The sequence below is a fragment of the Glycine soja genome, chromosome 10, assembly GCF_004193775.1.
Source record: "Glycine soja cultivar W05 chromosome 10, ASM419377v2, whole genome shotgun sequence".
NCBI classification, from domain to species: Eukaryota; Viridiplantae; Streptophyta; class Magnoliopsida; order Fabales; family Fabaceae; genus Glycine; species Glycine soja.
In genome coordinates, this window is record NC_041011.1 from 49,217,372 (window position 1) to 49,241,840 (window position 24,469).

At 30.9% G+C, this 24,469-nt stretch overlaps 2 protein-coding genes, 2 long non-coding RNA genes and 1 other non-coding gene across 5 annotated transcripts; 1 reads left to right on the forward strand and 4 right to left on the reverse strand.

Moving 5' to 3' along the window:
• The first annotated feature begins 75 nt into the window (after window positions 1-75).
• Window positions 76-148, forward strand: TRNAF-GAA. The gene has a single exon. It is a non-coding gene; the product is annotated as a tRNA-Phe (tRNA).
• Window positions 149-880: 732 nt separating this feature from the next.
• On the reverse strand, window positions 881-3,822 carry LOC114371835 (imidazoleglycerol-phosphate dehydratase, chloroplastic-like). Its single transcript, XM_028329155.1, has 7 exons — window positions 3,814-3,822; window positions 3,218-3,322; window positions 2,564-2,656; window positions 1,804-1,878; window positions 1,570-1,632; window positions 1,221-1,332; window positions 881-924 (listed from the first exon to the last, which is right to left on the reverse strand). The coding sequence occupies exons 1-7, from the start codon at window positions 3,820-3,822 to the stop codon at window positions 881-883; spliced, it is 501 nt and encodes a 166-aa protein (XP_028184956.1).
• Window positions 3,823-7,404: 3,582 nt separating this feature from the next.
• On the reverse strand, window positions 7,405-10,941 carry LOC114372682 (probable serine/threonine-protein kinase WNK9). The gene is made up of 7 exons (XM_028330367.1): window positions 10,693-10,941; window positions 10,553-10,590; window positions 10,151-10,378; window positions 9,792-10,012; window positions 9,480-9,637; window positions 8,951-9,389; window positions 7,405-8,814 (listed from the first exon to the last, which is right to left on the reverse strand). Exons 1-7 carry the CDS (start codon window positions 10,765-10,767, stop codon window positions 7,781-7,783), a joined length of 2,193 nt encoding a protein of 730 aa, XP_028186168.1. The 5' UTR covers window positions 10,768-10,941; the 3' UTR covers window positions 7,405-7,780.
• A 5,313-nt stretch (window positions 10,942-16,254) lies between these two features.
• Window positions 16,255-17,789, reverse strand: LOC114369600. Its single transcript, XR_003657668.1, has 4 exons — window positions 17,611-17,789; window positions 16,939-17,048; window positions 16,832-16,864; window positions 16,255-16,629 (listed from the first exon to the last, which is right to left on the reverse strand). It is a non-coding gene; the product is annotated as an uncharacterized LOC114369600 (long non-coding RNA).
• Window positions 17,790-21,579: 3,790 nt separating this feature from the next.
• Window positions 21,580-22,544, reverse strand: LOC114369136. Its single transcript, XR_003657556.1, has 2 exons — window positions 22,328-22,544; window positions 21,580-21,918 (listed from the first exon to the last, which is right to left on the reverse strand). It is a non-coding gene; the product is annotated as an uncharacterized LOC114369136 (long non-coding RNA).
• Window positions 22,545-24,469: the final 1,925 nt, after the last annotated feature.

The following is a 24,469-nucleotide window of genomic DNA, read 5'->3' on the forward strand; positions in this document are numbered from 1 at the left end:
TCCTTTTGAAAAAATTGGAAGAAAAAGAAACTAATTAAGTTTTTAAAAATAAAATTATATACTAAAAATAAACATGCGGGGATAGCTCAGTTGGGAGAGCGTCAGACTGAAGATCTGAAGGTCACGTGTTCGATCCACGTTCACCGCAAATATATATATTTAATAATTTTTTCTTATTTACATAAAAAAAACATTTAATTACTTAGTTATAACTTTAATTTGATAATTATATACTTTAAAATAATCATTACTTCATATTTTAATTTATTTTAAACAAATTACCATCTTAAAATTAACATAATATTTTTTATTGTTATCCTTTTTAAATAATTATTAAATAAAATTAGATGATATAAATATATTTATATGATATAAAAATAATATTTGATGAGTGGGAAACGCGGAAACGAGTGGAGTTTTTTAACATAAGGATAAAAGAGAAATTTCAATAAAACAGTGATGATAAAAATAATAAGCTAACAGTTTTCATAAGTTCAAATGTTAGACAAAGCAATATTTACAAAGAAAAAAGGAGAGCTTCTTTTTTTTTTTTTACAGAAGAAAAAAGGAAAGTTATAAGCCAATAAAATAAATTCTCTTGCCAGAGCTCAATTTTACTCAAATAATTGTTTAAGTTAAATGTTAAACTAATTTAACTACTCTCCAAGGGGGAGAGAGCACATGTTTCTGGAGCACTAATAAAAATTTCCATTCTGAAGACATAACATGGGTCCCAACAAAAAAACCAAGAATGTAATTCCACTTTTTTTTATTTTAAAAATGTACATAAAAAAACACTAGGAAAAACTATTTTTATTTCTAAAAATAAATATACGTACAACAATATTGTTTACAGAGGTCAGTCCACTGGCAGAAGATATTAGCTACGAGACAGAACCCCTTTCGAACTGCACATAGAAATTCATGGATGGTATTAGTTTTTTTACATGACAAGCAGATTCAAGGAAATTCATAGTTTTCATAGACATATAGCAAATGTGAATGCAACGCATGTAAAGAAACAAAATTGATTATTCTATCATTTTAAGACAAAATCCTGGAGCTGGTTTGATTCTTATAGAGCAGAAATATCATCTTTGTTGTCAAACAATGAGGAGAGAAAAATATAAATGGTTTTCAAATAATACTAGCAGCAAATAATAAAGTGAATAAAATCTAATTCTCGTCTTCTTCCAACAAAATCAAAAGGCAATTTCAAAGGTGACGTGGATCATACCCTGTTGCTTGTCGAATAGCCCGAGCAAAAGCTTTGAAGGTTGCTTCAATATATATTCTGTTAAAAGTTTTCAAAATTGGAATATAAAACATTAACTAGAAAAAAAAAGCATAACCCTCAAATTGGATTATGTAGTCAATCATCTGTCATGCATGAAGAACATAGAAACAATATCTCAATTTTCTAACCTATGTGGCTATGGGATACATCTAAGAGCCCTGGTAAAACATCTTATAACAGCAGTATGTGTATGTTTCTTTCATAATGATATGCACGAATATATTTACGAATTTAATATAACTGACTATGACCTAAGTTCTATGTATTAATACCTGCTGAATGTGAAGTGTCATACCAGACGTGTTCACCAGGGATTGGAAGAAATGCTCCACCAACTATAAATGAGGATATCCAGAGGGTTCATTAGTAATAATAAGAATAAAGGGAAAGACAAAAGGAACAAGAAGCATGATAGATGATTCACATTAAAAAGAGTATTTGGAAACATCAGAGGCTCAATAGCAAAATTCCAAAGTTTAATGAAGTAATTAAACAACATACACTACCTGAGTATCATATGTCCCAACCCTCTGAGTGGGTATGTCCAAATTATAACTTAGATGTGGTCGGCCAGACAAATCCTGAAAATGTAAGTGTGCGAGGAACCCATGAGGGAAGTAGCGAGAAAATAAGAGAAATTTTATTGCTTGACTAAAAAATGAACAGAAAGAGAAAGATCTCTCCTCCAAGGATTTCATCTCACAAATGAGCTACTGTTCTGTTTACCCAATGCTAAGAAATCTGGATGACATTTCCTTCTGCCACTACTCCTATTTAAGCTAAAACTTCTATTCCTCCAACTATTCTAACTATTGATGTGATGCTCTACTATAACTAACTTGCGAGTAACTGTTGATATCTGGGAATCTGAACAGTAATGGAGGAAAGATATCCAAAAGTAATTGAATATATAACAATTTTATAGAGGAAAAATAAGCTTATAAAAGTGATCAGATTGAACACTAGAATTTTCTAATTTCAACTCAAGCATTGTGTACCGGTACTTCTAGAGCTAATTAATGAATGAGCCTCATCACAGGCTCATATGTGTGGTGCCCCTTTGTCAGAAGTAACCAAACTTTAAGAGTAATTTGAATTTCTTAATGCATATTACCAATATTAAGGTCACACATATAAAAAGTCAAACCATTTTTCGAAGCATGTTTATCCATTCACCATGTTTATAAGCAAGGACAAATCACACTTTCCTGATGTTAACATTAACTAATAATTGATGATTATATCTACAAACAGTATGCAAATTACCAGTGAAACATGGATTAATGCTTCATCCAGTGGAGCAGAGAAGTTACCAAACCGGTTAATACCCTTCCTATCGCCAAGAGCATGCAGCAAAGCCTGAAGAGGTAGTAATAGAAGCCTCTTACTTCTAACAAAATGATAGATAAATGCAAATTTATTTTTTAAAAAGAAAAAGACTAGTGTAATTACAAACCCCTGTTTCTATAAGATTAGAATTGGCATTATATTTGTTATAATTATCAGCAATTACTTAGATGCCATAGTGCATATTCACAGAATCCATGTCTGCCATGGATGAAAAGAAAACTTGCAGAGAGGAAGCCAAAGAGAAAAGAAAATGGAGGAAAATTTGATTAGCATAGAATGAGAATTAGCTTACAAGAAAGTTGGCTATTACAGTTTATATATTTGGCTACAAGAGTAACTAACTTGTAACTAACTAAGCTAACTCTAGTTACAATGTGATCAATCTGAATTAACCATGATTAAAACAGTATCTATGCTAAGACATATAAAGTAAAAGGTGAAAGATAAAGCTATAACTTGCACACCAATCTTCAATGCAAGATAATGAAGACGTTTTAGTTTCAAGTTACAATTTTATCATATTGAACCAAAAAGTAAAGAAAGAATCAGCTCATGTAATGGTTTGCATACGGTTCCAATAGCAAGGGCAACGTCTTCATTCGTGTGATGATCATCAATATGTATGTCACCTGTAGCCTTTATGCGTACATCGAACAGCCCGTGTGAAGCAAGTTGCTGAAAAATCACAACCAAGTTTAGTTTCCATAACTATTATTTTAATTGAATAATTTTACATCCTTATTTATGATCAGGTTCTAACAATGCAAATCTTTCCAAGGAGATAAATTCTTTTCTAGACAAGTTCAAAGTTCATCTCACATCCGCCTAGCCTTTCATCTCTTTCATTTCACATTATCATGCTCAGTATTCAATTAAAGCAAGAACTTCGATGGAATAATATGCATTTTCATTTTGGATGTCTTATACTAAGCTAGCATCAAGTGTACAGAGGATTATTCACTGTATGATACTAAATTAATTAATTAATTTTGTTTTGGCTCCCACAACATTTATATAAGCAATGATCGAAATCTTATATTACATTCAGAGTGTAGCAGCAGCACAACGCCGATCTTCTTCAAGGGTGTTTTTGGTCCAAAGAAAAAAAACGGCGTGAATTTGGGTCGAAAAGGAAGTGAAGAAGCCCAATTAAATTGTTAGCTTACCCAACCCATGAAAGAAATGACCAATCAACTGGTATTTTTTATATGCATATTTCACTTGGTAAAAAAGAAAACAAAACTAATGATTAAAGGCAAGGTTCTAATTTTTAAATTACAGTTGTGATTGCAGTTTTGTTGTTATCTTTTATGTAGTGGAAATTTACAGATAAATACCATAATTGTGAATTGCTGTGACGGTAACTCTAAAAATATTATAGTTCCCTACGACACCTATGCTTTGGTGGATGCGTTGATAATGAGAATCAGGTTCGAGTGATCCCAAGTGAAACAATAAGGTTGGCATCTGGTAGGTTTGAAATGTAATTATTATTTTGTCAGCAATATAATCTCAACTCCAAACTTATTCTAAATTCCAATTGAAATTTTGAGCTGACAAGATACAAGGTAACTTGTAAAAATCAATGTTTAATTACAAATTTTATCATTAATTTTTTTTTGTTTTGTCAATTTTGCTGTTCAATTTTTTTTTTTTTTTAATTTTATCACTTGAGTTTTGTTTGCAAAATTGAAAACATGTTAGAAACTAATAATTGCTTTTACATTACTTTTGATATGATTTTGCTCTAAATATGGATCTCAAATGTAAAACTAAATATGCATTAACTTTCAAAAGAAAATATTTGTAGGAAACAATTTTTTTTACCAAAATTGGTGAAATACAATGAATTAAAATGGAGCAAAATAAAATAATAATTTCATTTTTTAAATATTGTATGATGGGATATAATAAAAATGATTTAGTCTCATATCTTAAATAAAAAAGTATTACAAAAAATAAAATAAATTGTATTAGATTGTTATTACCTTTCTTTTATTTTATATTGAATAATTCGAACAATGAAATTTAGGATGAAGACATTCAATCTAATTCAAATTCATTCCTACTCATCCATAAGTACATTTCGGATTTTCGGTCATTAACAAAGTTGGATATAGTCAATAATTAGATCTCTTCATTAATATGTTGTTGAAAGTTCGATGTTTAGTTATATGTAGAAAAATATAATTAATATTTAATTATCAACAAATGTTAATCATTAGATTTTATTAATGAAAAATTTAAATCTACAATTTCTCATCTTCTCCTTCATTTTATAATCTCCTAGAAAAAGACTTTACTAAGAGAAATAATATCCACTTTGAAGATTTTACATACCAAAGAAATTAATCTCCGTTTGTGCAGCTAAAAATACACAATCCTACTATTAATATCTCTTTTTCTTTTATGGTCTTGCTCGTAAAAAGGGATGATGGTAGCCTTTATTCCTTGCAAGTTACATCTTATAGTCACCAATTTGCTATCCAATTGTCAAGAAGAAGACGAACACTCATAATGTAGGAATAGACCTTGCCTGTGATCATTGTTACGTGGATTTAACCGACACTTCTTTAAATTCAATTATTCAACTATGTTGATGCATGTTCTGTCATCTGCTAATGAAATTATCATACTGTACAACTGCTCTGCCCCCAGAATTTGAACATATCCATCAAAATTCATTTTTTTTGCACACCCAAATTATACAGTTGGTTTTGTCTCGCACGCCATCACTTAGGAATACCATAACCTTCTCTTCTCCTATTATTAATTTTTAACCTATTCCACGCCTACCCTAAAATGGAAAAAAAAAAAAAAAGGAATGTAGTTCGGGTTATAGTGATGGTAGCTTGGCGATAATTTAATTTTTGAACAGAGATGATGCAGGGCTGTTTGTAGCAGTGCTTTTCTGGTTTCATAATATAAAGTTTACTTGTAAAGTGCCACAATAAAGCAAAGCAAATAATAAAGGAATCCGTCTACGTGTGTTTATGATGACATTCATTGCATTTGTATGGCCTACACTTTTCCATGTTTTATTTTCTTAGGATGCCATGTAGTAGTCTGTTGTTAGTATAAAGTGGCAACACCAACCCCCCATCTTTAGTATATGTATTAATGAAGAGATAACCAACAAGGCTGTCAATATCTACATTCTTTAAACATATATTTTATAATTTATTTGTTTTTTATTCTTTATTCTCCATTCCCTTGTTCATTTTATTTTATACTTCTCTTTTTGAGTAAATAGTGTGAATGGTTTTTATATTATTATTTAATTATAAATTATTATATATAATAAATTTGTAACTTTTACAAAAATTGTTTTAAAGGTCATCAAGTATATATTTTTATTGGTTAATAATATAATTTTTTTTTACACTTACAGCAAATAGAAAGTATACTCTTTCCTTTATATTTGATTTTTTATATATAAAATGTTGATATATTAGTATATTTTTCCATTTTTGCTATATGTAAACTCTAGTTAAATTGATTATGATTACAAATAAATTTAAAATCAGTAGTTTATATTTAAATAATTTTTCTTAAACTAATTTTTTATAACAATCTTAAAATAATTTTGAAACATTAAAGAATTGCATCATCAAAATCATTATGTACGCACTGTTTGCCACCAAAAAAATATATCCTATTTAATTCTTACCAATAAAAAAAATTGTTATTCCAAGTGAGTCCAAACACCCGCTTAAATGAGATTTTGAGATTCAAAGCCACGTCAAAAGTTAACACCATAGGATATATCATAAAAAATTGACAACCAGACATGCTATTAAAAGTATAGAGCATCATAACATAATTGATAGCAGCATAGTGCAGATTAGCCAATAAACAATGAAACTGAAGAAAGATAGACACAAGATACTCATTTGAGCACTTTACATCATTTTTTCAACACAAGTGACTTCTTTAATGGAAATGGACCTATCCTGTTTATAGTAAATCTTAATCTCGAAAATCCCTTCAAAGCTTTTGCTAGATTAAAGGGTATGTTCAATGTTTGGCCAACAAAATTTCCAGCCAGGGTTATGCATATTTACAAGGCAATAATATTTTGTCAGAGCCACCATCTTATCTGTACGTTTGAAATATCTATACGCAGCAGCAAAAGCATGCGGCGTCGCTGTTATGTTGAAGTGTTCATATTAGCAGAGAGCATTAAACATCACACAAAATGATGGACCATTTCTTCCTTGCTCTTCGAAACCGCCCCACAATGGTCTCAGACGGTTCCTCTTTGGCGTTATCCATCAAAATGGAGAATAAAGTGTAGTGTTCAAGCGATCTTTTTAAGCAATATATATCTCAAATATTTTCTTTCTATAATTTGGCTAATGCATAGGGTTCAAACTAGAAATTATGAATATTTCATATCACTTTATTACATTTCCAAGGAAGAAAGAGCTAAAAATAGAGATTCCAAATTGTACAAGTATCTGGTTACATGGTGCCTCCATTTCTGGTAAAGTTATTGTATGATTTGGACTACCACATGTTTATGGTCTTGGTCAATCTTCACATAACATGTAAAAATCCTTTCCAATCCTAATCCAATACACCCCGTAGTCAAATTTTATTAGCTATTTTCATAAATTGAAAACTACATGTCATGTAAAAATTGACCATTAACACAATTTTCTGAACCATACAATAATTTATCCCATTTCTAATATTACTTAGTTGCATCACTAACCATTACATTAGGCTAGTGAGAATGGTTAAGAGAAGATAAATGGATAAAAACTTCTATTTTAGAGAAGCCTCACAGGTTTTACTAATAAAGCATCTCATATGATCTGTAATATATACTAATCCTCTAGGAGATGGAACTGAAATTCAGCATCTCAAGGGAAAACTTTGTTTACATTAATGTGACTGTGTTAGCCTGTGCATGATTTACATATGGCATTTTTCATACTAGGTCAAGTGACCTTACTAGAAAAGGGTGCTCACAAGCTAGATTACATCTAGGGTCGTTGGAGTAACTCCAATCACTCTCTGGCTCTGATTTTCTTTCCCTATATTTAAGTAAACTAGCAACCAGTTAATGTAGATACATTGGTGCCCACTTATGATGAGAAAATTATGAACTTTGGTGGTTTCTAGATTCTAGACATCTACTGCATCAACAGGAAGTGAGGTTGCCCTCTGAAGTGAGTGTGGAAGCAATACTCCTGTAAAGAAATCCTTGACTGTGATCATTTGCTCAGGACTGTTAGACCGACGAATCTCATCAACATTTTGAACCATTTGATCAGCCAAACTGTTGCATTTCTCCGATTCAATATGAAAATGCTTCCCAGAAACTATAGTTTTCAATAGTGGTTTATTGTTTTGTATCTTCAAGTTGGATGCATCTGATAGCCTCAGAATTCCATCTTTCAAATGCTCCAATTTATCGGTGTCAGGAGATATGCTAGTAAATTTTGGTTTACCCCCAAGTTGTTGGTCTCTAAGCTCCCTTAGCTGCATCTGGTACTTTGCTTTGAGCCATCTTAGTTCTTGCCTAATTTCATTTTCATAGTCCAAGAAAACACAATTTGGTGCAGGGTTTGAAGAAGGCTTTCTGGTATTGAGATCACTTTGTTCATCCACATTAATAGTTTTTCCATCCTCCTTGATGTTTGATGAGTTTGATGCCTCATGAGCTTGGTCACAGTGTATGTCTTTTAACTCTTCATGGCATAACTCTGGTTCATCTCTCTGAGCCCAGATATCTGTATATTGAATGTCATTGGATTGGCTTGATGCATCTAATGCACCTTCTCTAGCACTATTTTTAGACCCTTCAACTTGGTATGTTATCTCTTCGAATCGGCCATGAACTGCAGCACATCCAGTTTTAGAACAATGAAGAAATTGAAGGTTCTTGCCACATGGATTATTTGATAATACATAATCAAACAAGTAACCGTTTGCAGCACAATTGAGGCAGACACTTGCACTTGAACATTCTGATTTTTCCTCTATTATGGGTCCTGTTTTCCACTCTGGAACCAATGTTGCAATTTCATTGTCTATCATATTTGCTAAATTTGTTACATCTTGGTCATTTATATCAAGCTCAGCTACCATTTCATTTGCAACACTCAGTGCGGTATCAGTCTCAATGTCAAATGGGAAGTAGATGTTTCTAATTCGACCTATTTAGATTTTAGAGGAATGCATTGTTAGTTTGGTTTTTTTTGCTTATGTAGCAAGTATCAGAAAAACAACAGAATATGAAATTATCAAAGACTAAAAAAGTTCAAGAAGAAAATAAGAAAGTGAAATGCTAACCTTCCTTATCTGCTATTCTGAGTCTCAAAAAGATGCCATCATCTTCTCTTCTACCTTTGATTGTGGTGTCAACTTCGGCCAAATTGTCATCCTCTTCACAACCAAAGAGACCAATTTCACTTGCTTCAAAATCGTCTCGATGATAATCCAATTTAGATACAGGTCCATAACCACCAACATTATCAGTGTCCCCACTCATTAAGTTGTTGTTAATGCTGTAAATTCCATTCAAAGGTTGTCTAATTAATGGGTTTACTTCATAGCAATCTCTATGATACTGCACAACTTTTGAGTCAAATCCATAATCATAAATTTGGAGAAAAGGGTCATCCAAGAGTTCCCTAGCTGAAAGTCTGAGGGACACAGTTGCTAAGCATTTCTCTACAAACTGCCTAACCTCGGTATTGTCTACTTTGTAAAGAGCTTCGGGCTTCTTCCCCTGTAAAATATTCATTCAAATAAGTGGAGCAAGAATAAAAACCAAATAGAAAAATGAATCAAGGTAAAATAAAATAAAATTGGTTCTTACAGATACAACTTTCTTGTAAATTTGAGCAGGATGGTTGCATTCACTATAAGGATATTCAAAAGTGACCATCTCTAAGATGCACATTCCAAAAGAGTATATGTCAACCAACTCATTGTAATCCTCTTCATACACTTCTGGAGCCATAAACTCAGGTGTGCCTGGAGTAAAACAAAGAAGAAGCATAAGCAAATCAAGAGTCTTAAACTAGTAACTGTGCAGACATGGAGAGTAATTATCAAAGAGAAAAGGAACATTTTCATATTCATCTTTTGGAATATAATCAAAAGGTTTTCATGATGCCGTTCTACTCACCAACACAGCGAGCAGCATTAGATTTGCGGAGAATTGCAGCAAGGCCAAGATCACCAATTTTGACTTCCCCTTGGTTGCCATTGATGAAAATGTTGTCACACTTGAGATCTCTATGGATCACAGGAGGATCATGGCTGTGCAGATACAGAAGCCCTTCCAAAATCTGCCTGCACCAATGCTTAACAGCTCTGATGTTCACCCGTTTGTGTTTAAGTCTGTACCTGCTCACACAATGAATGTAATAAGCACAATCATATTGTAAGCCAAAAACAAGAAGCATTGAATGGAATATATATATATATATACATACATGCACACACACTAATAAAAAAAAAATAAGGACTAAGGAGAGAGCTTACTGTCTTAGAGTCCCAGAGGTAAACATCTCAGTGACAAAGTTAATGTGTCTGTTGGTAGTATCAACCCAGGAAGTATAGAACTTCATGATGTTCTTGTGTTTCAATGTCTTGAGAAGATGAATTTCACTGTATAACCTCTCAAGATCTTCAGGATTCTGCAAAAAGTCATAAAACTTTACTTGATTCCATGCTACTTCTATCCCTTCATACTCATCAAATGCTCTATAGCTGCAACAAATGAATATGGTCTCATTATAAAAAGAAACTCATTTTGTTGAAACCCCATTAACTGTTTCACTTAAATAACAAAAAGGAGAACATCTCAAAGCAGTTAGAGGTTTTGTTTGGAAAATTCAGAGGAGGCTGTGCTGAAAACCAAGAGATTAAGGATGTGATGCATACACTGTCTTGGAAGCTCCTTTGCCAAGAATTTCACTATACTGTCAAACATGAAAATCCAAATCCATAATCAGAACACAAAACTTGGAATATAAAAGAACCAAGAAAAGTTGATGAGTTAGTAAAAGAGGAAGTATATATACTCTTCCATATCTTCCCGTGGGATCGACTTCCACATACTCACAGCACTCTGCCACAACAAATGCAGCACCATTCATGCTTTGTTTCTTATTATCTGTTATCTCCTTTGCTTTTATTTATAAATTATAAATAAAGGCCTTTTACTTCTTCTTCTGTGAGCTAGCGAGAGAGATAAAGAACACGAGAAAAGAAAGAGAGAGAAAAAAGTGAGTAGTTTTGTCAATGCATATACAAGGAATATAGAAACAGTGATAACTAATTATTTGGTTTTATGTGGATATAGAGAGAGAGATAGAAAGAGCCTAGGAAGGTCCATCAAAAGGACAAAGTTATTGCCAAATGCCAAGTGCCAACTAACCTATACAAGAAGGCAAATTTTTCACAAGGTACGAGAGTGATAGATACCTCAGTCATACCTCTAATCTACCACCACGCTTCTCTGACAAACACACACACACACACACACACTCTTTCTAGCCTCCTCTAACTTTTACATCTCATCACGAGCTGTAAAACCATTATCACTCTCTAAATGCAACAGGTTGCACTGCATGAACCGACCAATGTTTTTTAATTTATATAGGCCTTCTTATTATTAAACAAACATTTTATGTGGTGTTCTAAGCACGGGAGGGGAATTTAGGTCCTGTTGCATTTATGGGAAGGTTAGACTTTTTTTCATCATTGAAATTTATAAAAACCTCTCTAGTTGGGAATTTGGGTGTTGTTTGTTATTGTTACTAATTTAGTGAATTTGATTAACTTGTTCTTCTGATTTGTCCATGACTTTAATTGTTACTTCTCTAAGGGTGCTTTCTTATTTTAGTTATCCACTGTGGAGGACCGAAATACTACAAAATAATTTGGGTTTAAAATTAGGACTTAAAATAAAAAGTTTTTAGGACCAGTGGTGATGAAGAGAGTAGAAATAATTGGTTAAGAAGTCAGGTGGATCAGTGGTGGTCCCATGGTTACCTGGCCTTTGATAAAGAAAAGGGAACCAGTGCTATTGAATTCTAGCTATGCCTACACTTCAAGTTGACCGTGCATGTGGATTTTTGATAGGGAATTGCTTTTCAGCCTCAAATTTTATTTTTGGTTTTTTGTGTAATTTTTAATATAATAGTAGTTGTCAAATTTAATCTGGATTCTAAATTCTTTTCCAATATTTTTTTTTTGTTATATGTTAAAATGATGTGAAGTCAAAAAATATCAAAATTTTGCACATTTAATATATTTAGTGAGAACTGGTTTTGAACCTCTTTTTTTTTTGTATAGTTTAGTTATCAATTTTAATTTGTATTCTTTTCCAAGATTTTTTTTAAAGTAGTGCATTTCTATTTTCCAAAGCAAAATTTAATAATTATTTTTTTAAGATAAAGCGCTCTGGTCGAATATTTTTTGCAGTGGAATGATTTAATTTTTGTTGAATTGCAGACTTGCAGTGACATGATCTATTGATATAAGATGTAAAATTTGGTTTCAATTTTATGGGCTGTCCTCAAAGAAACATATGAATGGAAGAGCATCTGTTAGTGATTATTGAACAAAAAATAGCGGTGTTTCTTAAAAAATATGACAAATTTAGTAAAACAATGAACTTAATAACACTAAGTTAATTTTATCATTTCAACAATTCAGTTATGTAGTATTATGATCTTAATGGTCATATATATCAAATTTTATATAATTTTTATATATTTATAGACATATTGTTTAATAGTAAAAAAATACTTATATTTTGAATAATGTATTATATTTCATAACAAAGTGTAGCAAGAAAGAATCATTTAGTTTATAAATTGTATAAAATTTCATAGATTTTGTTTATTTAATACTCCCTCAAGCCCTTCATATAATAAATAAATAAATAATTTTTTTAGCCATAAATTATAAGATATAAAACTCTTGCATTTGAATAAAAAAAATTGACTCGCTTTAAAATATAAAAAAATACTAATTTCATTTATACTCTTAATTTATTGTGAAATATATTATGAGACACTTGTTTTCCATGAAAGTGAGCCTATTAACAATATATAAGTCACATATTATAAAAAAAAAATAGTCCCATTGATAAGCTTACATATATGCCTTTTAAATAATAAGTTATCACGTTATGAAAAATTAGTCCCAGTGATAAGCTTACATCACGATACCCACCAAAGTGACCTAAATATTAAAGATTTGAAGTGCTTACAAGCAATAAGGCTATGCACATGCCTGGTGGCTGGTGCCCCCATCAGCCTTTAGGGCCGACCATCGTGTAGATTGTAGAGGCCGGTGCCAGATAATAGGCAAAAGGGATGGATGCTGCCTTAAGATAATTGAACTTCCAACATTAAATTTGTGACAACTAACAAGCATTTGTGCCCTTTTGTTTTTGCGTATGTTGTTGGGATTACAAAAAAAAAAAAAAAAAAGTAAAATCTTAAAAAGTATTTTTAATATCATACAATAAAACCCAGAAAATATTTTGTCAATTAAACTTCACGTTATCATGCGCTTTTTTTTCTCTCCTGAAGATATAAAATTAATCAAAATACACGTTCAAATATGAAATATGATTTATAGTGTGTTTGGAAAAAAAATAAAAAATGTGGATCAAGATCTTCTCTCTTCACGTCTACCATGGATCTTATGCAGAAGCATGAAATAGTTGTTTAACATTTTCACGTCCCTTACGCATGTTTTTGGTGCAGGACACAGATCCAAACATATGCTTAGATTAATTTAGACAAACATTTTGATTATATTCAATAATTTAAAAATGATTCTATCAAAATCAAATTTGGCAAACTCTAAGTCAAATTTATATATGTAAATAAACTGTTGAATTGTGCTTTATACATGAAAACAATAGAATATACAGCAGTTATACCAAATTAACAATAAGCATCTCTTCGTTTTTGTTTTTTAAGCTTGCTCGTTCTATATGAAAATTCAAGTTTACCTAATTCAATCTACCAAATTGTCCTAAATAATAAAGTAAATTGAAAATTTGAGTGTCTAGTTTACAGGACTTTGTACTTAAATAGATAAATATATAATTTTTAAACCGTAAATAAATTAGTTTAAAAGATTTGGAAAAAAAATAATAAAATAAATTAACATAAAATTAAATTAAAATAAATAAGTTAAAAAAATAAATATAAAAGTAAATTAATTAATTGAAACAGAAAATATAAGAGAAATCAGTACTTTCTAATGTAATGTTAATGATTTTTTTATTTACATTTATTTTAATTTTCTTTTACATCTACTTATAGGTAAAATGGAGACAATTTTTACAATCTTAATATGTTTTTGAGTTAAATATCGTAAATTCTAAGTAAAATTTAGTTACAAGAATAGTTATATATATATATATATATATATATATATATATATATATATATATATATATATATATATATATATATATAACTCAAAGTTGTTTACTAGTGTTTGCATCTCAACTAAGCAAGACTTTCCCTCTTCTTCTTTCCTTCGTGCTGTAAATGTTTTAGCTCTAAAGATTTGTTTGTTATACTTAAAAAATGGGGTAAAATGTTAAGAAATGAGTTCTTAACATGACTTCATCATAAAATATATCCCCACAGTTTTTTTTTTTATTGATAAGAACATAGATGCAAGTAGAGTTAGTATTCATTAATTTCGCAATGAGCCAAATACTCCACACAAAAAGTTCTCTAATCCGATCTTATGGAACCAACACTTTTTTTCTTTTTTTTTTTTAAAAAAAAAGTTTCTTGTGTTAATCAGTTGTATGAGGTGATTCATTTATCATAGAAGATTTACATATCTAAAGATTAGAACAAAAGACAACGAAATGTGTGTAGTTTAAGAAAAAAATATTATTATTATAATAAAGGCATCATCCAATCCAGCAGTTATATTTGTCTCTTATGCACACACTAATCTCTTGGACTTGTTGGAATATGTATTTATGTTACAGAGTGATCCAATACGGTTTCTCCAGATGCCACTATGTCCAGAACAAGAGATAAAACTAAACGAATAAAATCATAATTTATACATCCCATTTCTTCAAATAGCACACTTCACATTTTTTATTTTCCATATAATCACAAACTGATTTTCTCGATCGCCTTAAAGACAAAATTCAATACTGTTGCCATATTTCATTTTTGCACGTGACATTTTCATTTTTTTAACTGGTTTTTTTTTCTTCCTGAAACACGGTTCATCTGCTGACGGCCAAATTTATTTTATGTTGTGTCTTCAAAAAGTTGTAAGGAAAAAGAAAAAACAACGGATCGTTTGTTCAGGAAAACATTTTTTTATTCATTTTCTATCACACTTCTTTTCTTTTTTTTATTTTGTTTCTTACTTTTAAAAAATTGTATAAGAAATAATGAAACAACTGTTTCTGTTACTTTTTACTGTTTTCTATTTGGGAAAAAAGAAAAGAAAGTGAAAATTAGATAACATCTTTGTAATTGAAAGTGAAAACAGATTTTTTTTTTTTTGTAGTTATCATTTAAAACATTTACGTTGAGAGAGGAAAAAAAAGAAGACAAACACAAACCAAAAATAACTTAATTCCCAGAATTTCTAGATTTTATATGACCTGTACATGGTTTTATTTTACTAATAAGTACAAAAGAAGACATGAAGTTTACAGAATGCGAGGTTATATTTTTATTAGGAAAGGGGTATCTCTTGAATCTTATCGAATGCCTGTAGGCTGCGGATTTATTGAATCGTAGAGGGTGCCATCTATGCACCACTTCAAAAATGGTGCTTCCATCCACCATGACATTTTAAAAATGTGTGGTTCTCATTAATGACTTCAAACTCGATAAAGTGGTTAGGATATATAAAATATAAAAAATGTTATACACTAAGAATCCCAAAAATTAATGAAATTTATTATATTTTATTTGTAATTATTGAATAAAATGGTCCGTGTAGTGTGCTCAGATATGTGAGTGACGGTGGTGTGCATGCGACAATGTTTGGTGGTTGGGACGATGGATGACATTTCGAGGGGCTAGCACCAACAGTGAGCTGACCCAGACCCACAAAAACCCTAGCTCCAACCCCCTAAAATTATTAAATGTGAATTTGAACTGAAAATAGCCCAGGGGGGGGACTAGAAATTCAGTGGTTAAGGTGGGTTCAAGCCCTTAACCTTAACCCATTGACAGTTATAGTTTTGCACTAGCTTAGACTCATGGTATAAGGAAAATTGTGTCATTCTATTCCTCAAATGGTAATTAACATAGTGGAGCAGAGAGTCAATGACCATCACATGAATGCTTGCATTGTGAATAACACCAGGAAAATTATCCAAGAACTGGGAGGTAAAACTTGAGCATAATTTGAAGTAACTCTTGCACGGATTGTTTGGCTAAGCATGACTCAAGGAATAACGATTTTAATTTGGTCTGGCACTCTTCTCCGTTATAATATGATGCTCTATGATATGTGATGGGGAATCCATTACATGGGAGATTAGCTTTAATTTCATTTGCTTCCTCTCTTCTTTTTCAATAAACGAAAACAAGTGATTTTTTTTATAAGACATTTTACATACAAACAGAAATAAGCGGCTATTAATGTTCACAAAAGTGGTGTATGAAGGAGTAAATAAATAGTGCTAAACATCAGTATAAGAACTTGATTTCTCTAGTTTTGTTCCAATTCTCTCTATTTGGTCTCTGGCTTATTCATGAAGTTTGTTCAGACTTCAGATTCAATAAAACGACCATCTTCCTAGAGATCACACGGTCATCTATTTGATGAGCTAAGAAAATAATGGCAATGAATAAGCCAACCAAAGAAAGGGAGAACTAGACGGTAAGCTATTGTCCGTTTCATCCCAGCATATTAGCAACTCAGTAGGATCTTCAACCTGCATATATGTTACTTGTTGGGTACCCTTCCAGAATTGCTTTCTCCATGATCTTTTCCTGGTTAAAAGAAAGGACATTTTGACTTTCTGATTGCAATGTTGTGGAATTTAATTTATAAACAAGAAAGCTTAAAAAAACAAGCAAAGCTTGATTTTGAATCAAAGTTTTCTTTTGCTTGTAAATATATATAGAAGATTAGTGTCATCTTTTGCTTCCTTTTACTACTTTTTCATTAATATAGAAGCAATGAATAAATTACCTGGATAACAGTTGTGATCATCCCAGGTCCACCCTGCAGTTATTCGAGTTGACAAAATCATTAAAAACAAAAGTGAATTAATCGTAGCACCGGTAGAAATATACCACCTGAAATTGCTTTTTTGTCCATGATACATCCTTCCACGTTTTAGAATGGGCTGATTGCCATTCTGTTGGAACCTAAATACTATCCACATGTTGTAAAAGCCTCAAGCTATCTGCAATGACATTTAGTCCCTGGTGAATGTTAGAACATGCTAGGCCAACATTTGATTTAAGCAGTTATAAATTTGTATTAGGAAGTCAGTGGGCATTTATTTTTATATTAATTTCGGATTAGGAAGTTATATTTTTAGGTGATGATGTGACAGTTATAGTGATACATAAGTTGTGTTGTAGACTTGTAAAAGGAAATTAAGGTGTCAGATTGTTATTCCCTGTGTTTTGAAAGAGGAAGCTCTTTCTTAGGGGGAAACCGTGTTTGTGCTCAAACCTGGCCCAAAAACCAGGCTTTTGTCTTTATTTAGAATTCAGGGTGTTCATTTCTTGAGTCCAACAACTAGTCTGATCCAGTTTAAAGGTATTGGAAACAATTAGCACTCGTTGATTCAGATCCAGGAAGGAGCAATTTTAGAAGTTATACAGTGTTACAGCTTTCATACGTCTTCATTAGCTACTCAGTCAACATAGATACTGAAATTTCTAAAAAGAACTATTGTATAATACTATTCTTAAGCATTTGAACACTTAATAAATGAAATTGAAAAACCAAAGTCATACTTGTGATGAATGCCTCCTCCCAGATTTCACATTCTGACCATGATGGAGCAACTTCTCGAAATGGAATTCCTTCACTCCTTCATATCCTGCACATAATGCAAGTAATTGCTCAATAACATAAGAAGCAACTTGTCAGTGCTTCTTAGTAGTCTCTCAATCCAATAAAATAAGACACTGCCCCCATTTCTCTTTATTCCTTTTGCATTTCCAGCGTGACATCTTCCTGACAAAATAATAACCTAGTTTCATTTTACCCCACTAACATTTCTCTGTGGCCATGACAAAATCCCAATATTAGAGAAAGCAAGACTCCCCTCTTACCAAACTGGCTTTAAGAATTAAGTTTATAACTGTGATAACTGATACAATAGATCTAAGAGCTCCATATGAAAGGGAAAAAAATAATAATAATTTAGATTGCTTAGGCAGTGCACAGAAAGGTAATATATCATAAGTAAACTATTCAAACACTATAAAAATAGTTCACGGGTTTAACAGGTCAACCCGCATTAGACAAAAACAATTTAAAAATATATAATTTGACCCATTTTAAAAACTAATTATGAAATATCTAATAAAAAAAATATTTTCCTAAAATGATAACATATTTTGCATCTTAAGCCACATAAAAAATATTTTTTACATCATGTTTAGTTAATTTATAATTTTATACCAAATCAAAATATTTTATCCTCATTCATCAACCATTGAACAATATATAAAGCACTCAAGTTCTACATTTTTTATTTTTTATTACTCAATTTATATCCTTTATTTATTATTATTTTATATTTTGATATTAAATTATAGAAAGAAAAAAAACCACAGAACCTACAGAAACCCGTATAAACCGCAAGTTAAACGGACCAAACTAAAAAGCCGGCAATTCAAACAGGCTCTAAAACATGGCCTATCATGCAGATTTTGTAGGTGGCCCACGAGTCCAAACCCATTTGCCTAGGTCTACTACTCATTTACTATTTATTATAATATGATCCAAAATATAGATGTATACATATACACATCACATCATACATGAATAAGAAACAATTGGAGTAAAAACAAAAAACTATTGTGAGTAAAATTCATAAGATTGACGGTAAATAAAAATTTGTACGTGAACAAAAATTTTGAGAATGACAAAAATTTTAAAAAAGTAAATGAATGGATCACTAATGGTAAAGTGTGATAGTGAATAGGAAAAGTGTATGTGTGAATTTTTACTTACAAAGAAAATTTTCATCACATGTGAATAAATATTTTTTAGCCCTCCAGATTAAATATTGACTAAAATTGTGATTATTACTTTTCCTAGTAAAAAATACATATGAGATTAATTAGTTTATTATATCACATCAAATGTGAGATTATTTTTTGTCCTCTTGTATCCTGGAGACTAAAAAATTTAATCGTGAAATAAACGCCCCTAAGTAAATTAGATAGGATAAATATTTATTTTATATAATTTAATTTATAAAATAATTATTTTTAAATATTCAAATTATATTATAATTAAAATTTATAATGAATAAATATATTTATATGTATAAATTATATTGTGGATGTATGTACCAAAAACATTATATTTTAGATGCACAATAAACAATTCAGATCATAATATAACATTATTTTTAATTATTAATTATTTATTTTAACAATTATTAAAATAAACATGTACATGAAGCCCATTAATTTAACCTGGAGTGTATAAAATATTTAGATAATAACCTTTTTCTTTTTTAATTTTTCTGGGGCCTGGTTCATGGCTTAAATTAGTACCAATATCTTGGGTCTGGAACTCTGGTACCTTGTTGTCAAGGCCGAAAAACATGAACCTAATCAAGCACATTTTGGGTGTCCTAATTGTTTATCATAGTAGTAACTAAGAGCATATCCAATCATTACCATTTTTTTTTAAAAAAAAGCATCTCCAGTAAAATATTCAACTTGGTTGTTAAACAGATTTTTTTATAATATTTTATATTTTCTATTATATTATATCAGCTTTCTTATTTTAAGCAATTTAATCATTTTTTTCTTCCAATTAAAAACTTACCAGAGTTTTTTTAATGGATCTCACATTGTATCCCACTCTTTTATATTCTATAATTTATCTTAATTTCAATTTAATTTATTTCTATGCCAATTATTAAAAAACAAATAAATATATACTATACTTAATTAAATAAAAATTTACTTTAAAATTTGTAATGTATAAAAAATAATGCAGATTAAAATTGAGACCATACTGATTTGGATATATTTATGTGTAAAATAAAGGAAATACAAAGAAAAAAAACAAATAAAATGCATTGCTCTGTAATGTTAAAATGCATCGCTCCTGCTCCAACGGATAATGCAATCCCTTTTCATGAAGAAATGCACAGTATAATGTTAAATTCCCATGAAGAAATGAAATGTTAAATTCACATAACATTACTTCTTTTATTCGTAAAAATAAAAGATTTATAAACTATAATAATTTATATATATTATTGAATCAACTTAATTAGATCTCATGACTTCGTAGAGCATTGCTGCTCCAGCCTGAATTCAACTCTGCAAAGCTTTCACTTACATTATTATTTCTAAATCTAGTCCCACATGAATGAAAGAGCACCGAATGCTCCTCTTTGCAGCCCATGAATTAGTGGGTTCCATTAAAAATTACCTTCAATTTGAATTTTCACTTGAGTTGCTTATTTATTCTCCAAAGTACTTCTTCTTGGAGTAATATTTTTTAACACCCTACGAGTGCAAACACTGCATAAATAAATAAAAGCACATGATTTGAACTCCAAATATGGATGAAGATATGTGAATGACTGAAAGACCTTTTGAAGCCATTTATTTTATTTAAATTTTTTAAGTCCTTTTGAAGCCACTAATTAATTAATATATATTACTGTAACACGTATGCCTTTTAGGACGGTCGTATACCACAATGCTTCAATTTGCCATAGTGCTACAAAACATCAAAAGTAGTTATTTTGGCCGTCAATTAAAAATGAGATTTAGTTTTCATTTCACTAAAATTAAACAAATTCTCTATATTATAATTATTCCTTTTATTCTCCGGGGCTTTAAGACAAGAGGGGTGGGGGTTGGCTTCAGATGTTTCATCAAAGTATTCAAATACTAATTGCATTTTGACTAAATACTTCACCACTTTTTTAAATACATAGAAATTGAGTAAAATACCATAAATTTTACAACTCTTAAACACTATATTCAACAAACTAAATTAGACTCTCTTAATCACATTACAGACTTTACATTCGGTTTAATATGCTTCTGATATTGCTCCTCAATTTGACAATATAATTGTCACGAGGTATTTAATCATCACTTCATATATACCCTTGTGGCTTATAAAAGTCATATCATATACTTAATTATAATATCACATCAACTCTTCCTCCCCGCCTTTTTTTTCCTGAGATATAATTTGTGTGTGCCTTTTCTCCGTAGATTACTCTGGTTTGTTGAAAGTGATTTCAACTCAATTAGCATCTAAAAAACTTCTAAAAAAAGCATCTAAAGAAATTATTTAGATGCCAAGAGGTTTTGTTGCTACTAAATGCATGTCAGTGTCAACTGTTACATATATACTTACATTTATTGTCAAGAAAACAAGAAGTATATAAAATAAAAGACTTTCACATTGAGCTTGTTACACGATTAAACGAGAAGGTCCATTTTTCTGTAACCTAACATCCTGTCACTCATTTTTAGATTGACTAAGTTTACGCCTGTGCTTTCACAGGTCATCTTCAGCAAGGGAAACAAAAGGAACAAACTACCATCTCAACAGCTTCAATTAGACAGCTTAACAATAAAAATTAAAAAACCTTACTAAGACGAAAGATATTATACTTTCTCCTTTCCTACCCCCAGTCTCCCCAATGATAAAAGACATGTTTCATAGATAGCTAATAACTAGTGCATAAACCAAAAAACATTCAAGAATAAAGATAAATGGAATAATGGATTATTATATAAGAACGTCTTCGAAGGTGCTTCAAAAGCAAAAACTTAGTGTCACTCTATATGCTCTGGTGCTACAAAAGTTAAAAAAGAAAAAAAAAAGTAAAAGTAAGATAAAACACTCTATGGTATGGGCATTATAAATATATATTTTTATGTACATTATTAGTAGCCACTGCTCAAGTCTGTATTGTGCCCAAGGCCTTCATTTTTTGGATGGCAAAGAAGGTGAATGTGATTCCACTAGTATTGACCAGAGGACGTGCACGTCTTCATAGGGGCAAGACTTGACATCTTCATACAGAATGTAAATCCCTCTTCCTGAAATGTTGGAAACAATTGTGAAAAAAAAATCACGTTGGAGTGGGAAGTAAGGAACCAAATCATGCAGTGCCCTTATTGGCAATGGAAAAAAAAAGTATAGTATGTTTGTGTAAAAAATACGTTTCCCAGAATTCAAATGGGAGTGTAGAAAGAAAACACATGAAATTGGATTGTTTTTAATTTACTTGATTTCAAATAACAATGAAATGGTAAATATATGGATGAAATGGAAGTGTGAAAGGGAACATTGGTGTATTTGATTGATTGGTTCAAGAATAGAATCTTTGTGCAAAGTACGTAAATTAACAAAACATGACACAAGCATTATAGGATTAAAACTAGAATGCACACACGAGAAAACAATGTGAATGCAGCTATGGACATGATCATGGAAATTGGAACATACTCTTCTTTTGAGTTGAATTCAAGCGGAGCCAGAACTTCTTCAGTGGAGAGACAAGGGATTGCAGCCACCCCATTTGGTGAAGAAGTGGGTGTGGCTCATGCAGAAGAAGTAAAGTGGAGGAGATAACAAGAGGGGCAAGAGAGATAAAGAGGAACCATCTAGGCTTTTCTTAGACAAGGGTGAAGATTTTGCAAGGTCATTGTTTATATTTTGGGACGTTTTAAATTCCATAAAAGGCCAGTCATGAATATTAACATTTGTTGCTGGTGCATTGTCCTTTTCAAACCTTTTTTCTCCCTTGCACAAGAAGAAGCCACTCCACCAATCATCTGTGCATCTCACACTATAATCACCACAAAATAGCTTGGTACCCATTTTACCTTTCCCAATGGCTTATTCCTCAAGATTTTTTTTCAAATTTTTCTCCATCATTTACACATTAGGAAGGTTTCATGTTTTGACATATAGGTAGCCCTCTTGCATTTCAAGCAAGTACATGCCTCCTTTGTTAAGAGTCTCTCACAAGGCTTTGTCTCACAACTGTCCACCTGTTCCACGTAAGAGTGAAAATTACTGAAATGTCTTGCTGACTCATATATATTTGACAAGTCAGTCACATAAATTACTTCACTTTGAAACAGTTTGAAAAATGCAGTTACTTTCTTATAATGCATGAGAAAGCTGTTATTTAATACTTAAACCTTAGGATGATGAATTGATGAATAAACTAGAGATAAATTATGTGTATCACTCTCATCCATGCTACCTTTATTTTTAGCTCAGTCCATTTTTGTGAAGAGTTCAGAGTAGGGGTTGGGGGGATTCAATTGGGAAATTAAAACATGTCACAAGGCTTCATGCCTTACACATGACTAATTAAAAAATTAAAACACGTCACAATCCCTTTACTATAATAATATTAGCAGAAAAACAAAAAATTTATATAAGTGCTCTACCTATTCATTTCTCACCTAACACTCGTTGTTGGACAAAAATTGAAAAAAGTCACCGCAGAAAGAAGCATTCCATCTAAAACTGAAAAAAAAAAAAAAACACTACAAACAAACATACATTTCAAAGCACGTACATTGGATTTAAAAATCCACAAATTAGATCACGAGGATTTTGCAATTTGTCTTCTGGTTCACTAAATAAGATGCGTACCTTATTGCCAGATTCATGCGTCATCAGAAAAATTAAAAAAGGCATGTCTTTCTTTTTCATCTGTAATAAGAATAAAGGCCAATACACAGATTTAACGCTTTAGAAGAACATACACTCTGTTTAGATTGCTGAAAGAAATAGAAAGTAAAATCAAATAGAAAAGATAGAAATGTAGAGAGGAGAGAAGGATAATTTTAGTATACATCACTTGGTACTCCATCAAAATGATCTGTTGTATCAGGTTTATGTAATATTTGTATTTATATGGTAGTGCCTTTAGTTTTTTTTTCCAAAAGTACTTAAAGCTAATAATAATTAGTATTTAGGGAGTGTTTGAAAGAGAAACTTATTTATTTCAATAAACGTCTTGCCATGACGCGTGACTTATTAAAATAAGTTGTTTCTATCATATTTCAATAATTTTTATTATAAAACTTATCACACAAATTTTATATGGTAAGAAGTTGCTAAATAAATACATAATTAAATTATTTATTATTGAATACATAGATAAACTAAAATATAACTATTTCAGTTTAACAAGTGATCATGACTTCAAACCTTGAATATGTATGTAAGCGTATTAATATTAATAAAAATGGCATCTATAATACTTTCGATTACGATTATTTCCTATTAAAAAATTGTAGTTTCTAAAAAGAAAAGCATTAATGTGATATTGTAGAACTTATATAGGCGTTTTGCCTCTGCTTCCTTTTTTTTTTTTTTTATGGACAAAACATTATCTACTCGCTTTGCCCCTGGCTCCACGAGAAAGCCCATCGTCATTCGGCCTACTTTATTGACAATTGGATATATGGAATAAGGAAAAACACAACAAAAAAACACTTTGTCTGTTTAATAAATGAAAACTAAAAAAAAAGGAATGAAAGAAAATGAAGATGTTTTTTTAGTTATTTAATATAGGAGAAAATGGAAGCTTTTTAATAGTAAATAAGAGAAAATATATATTCATAA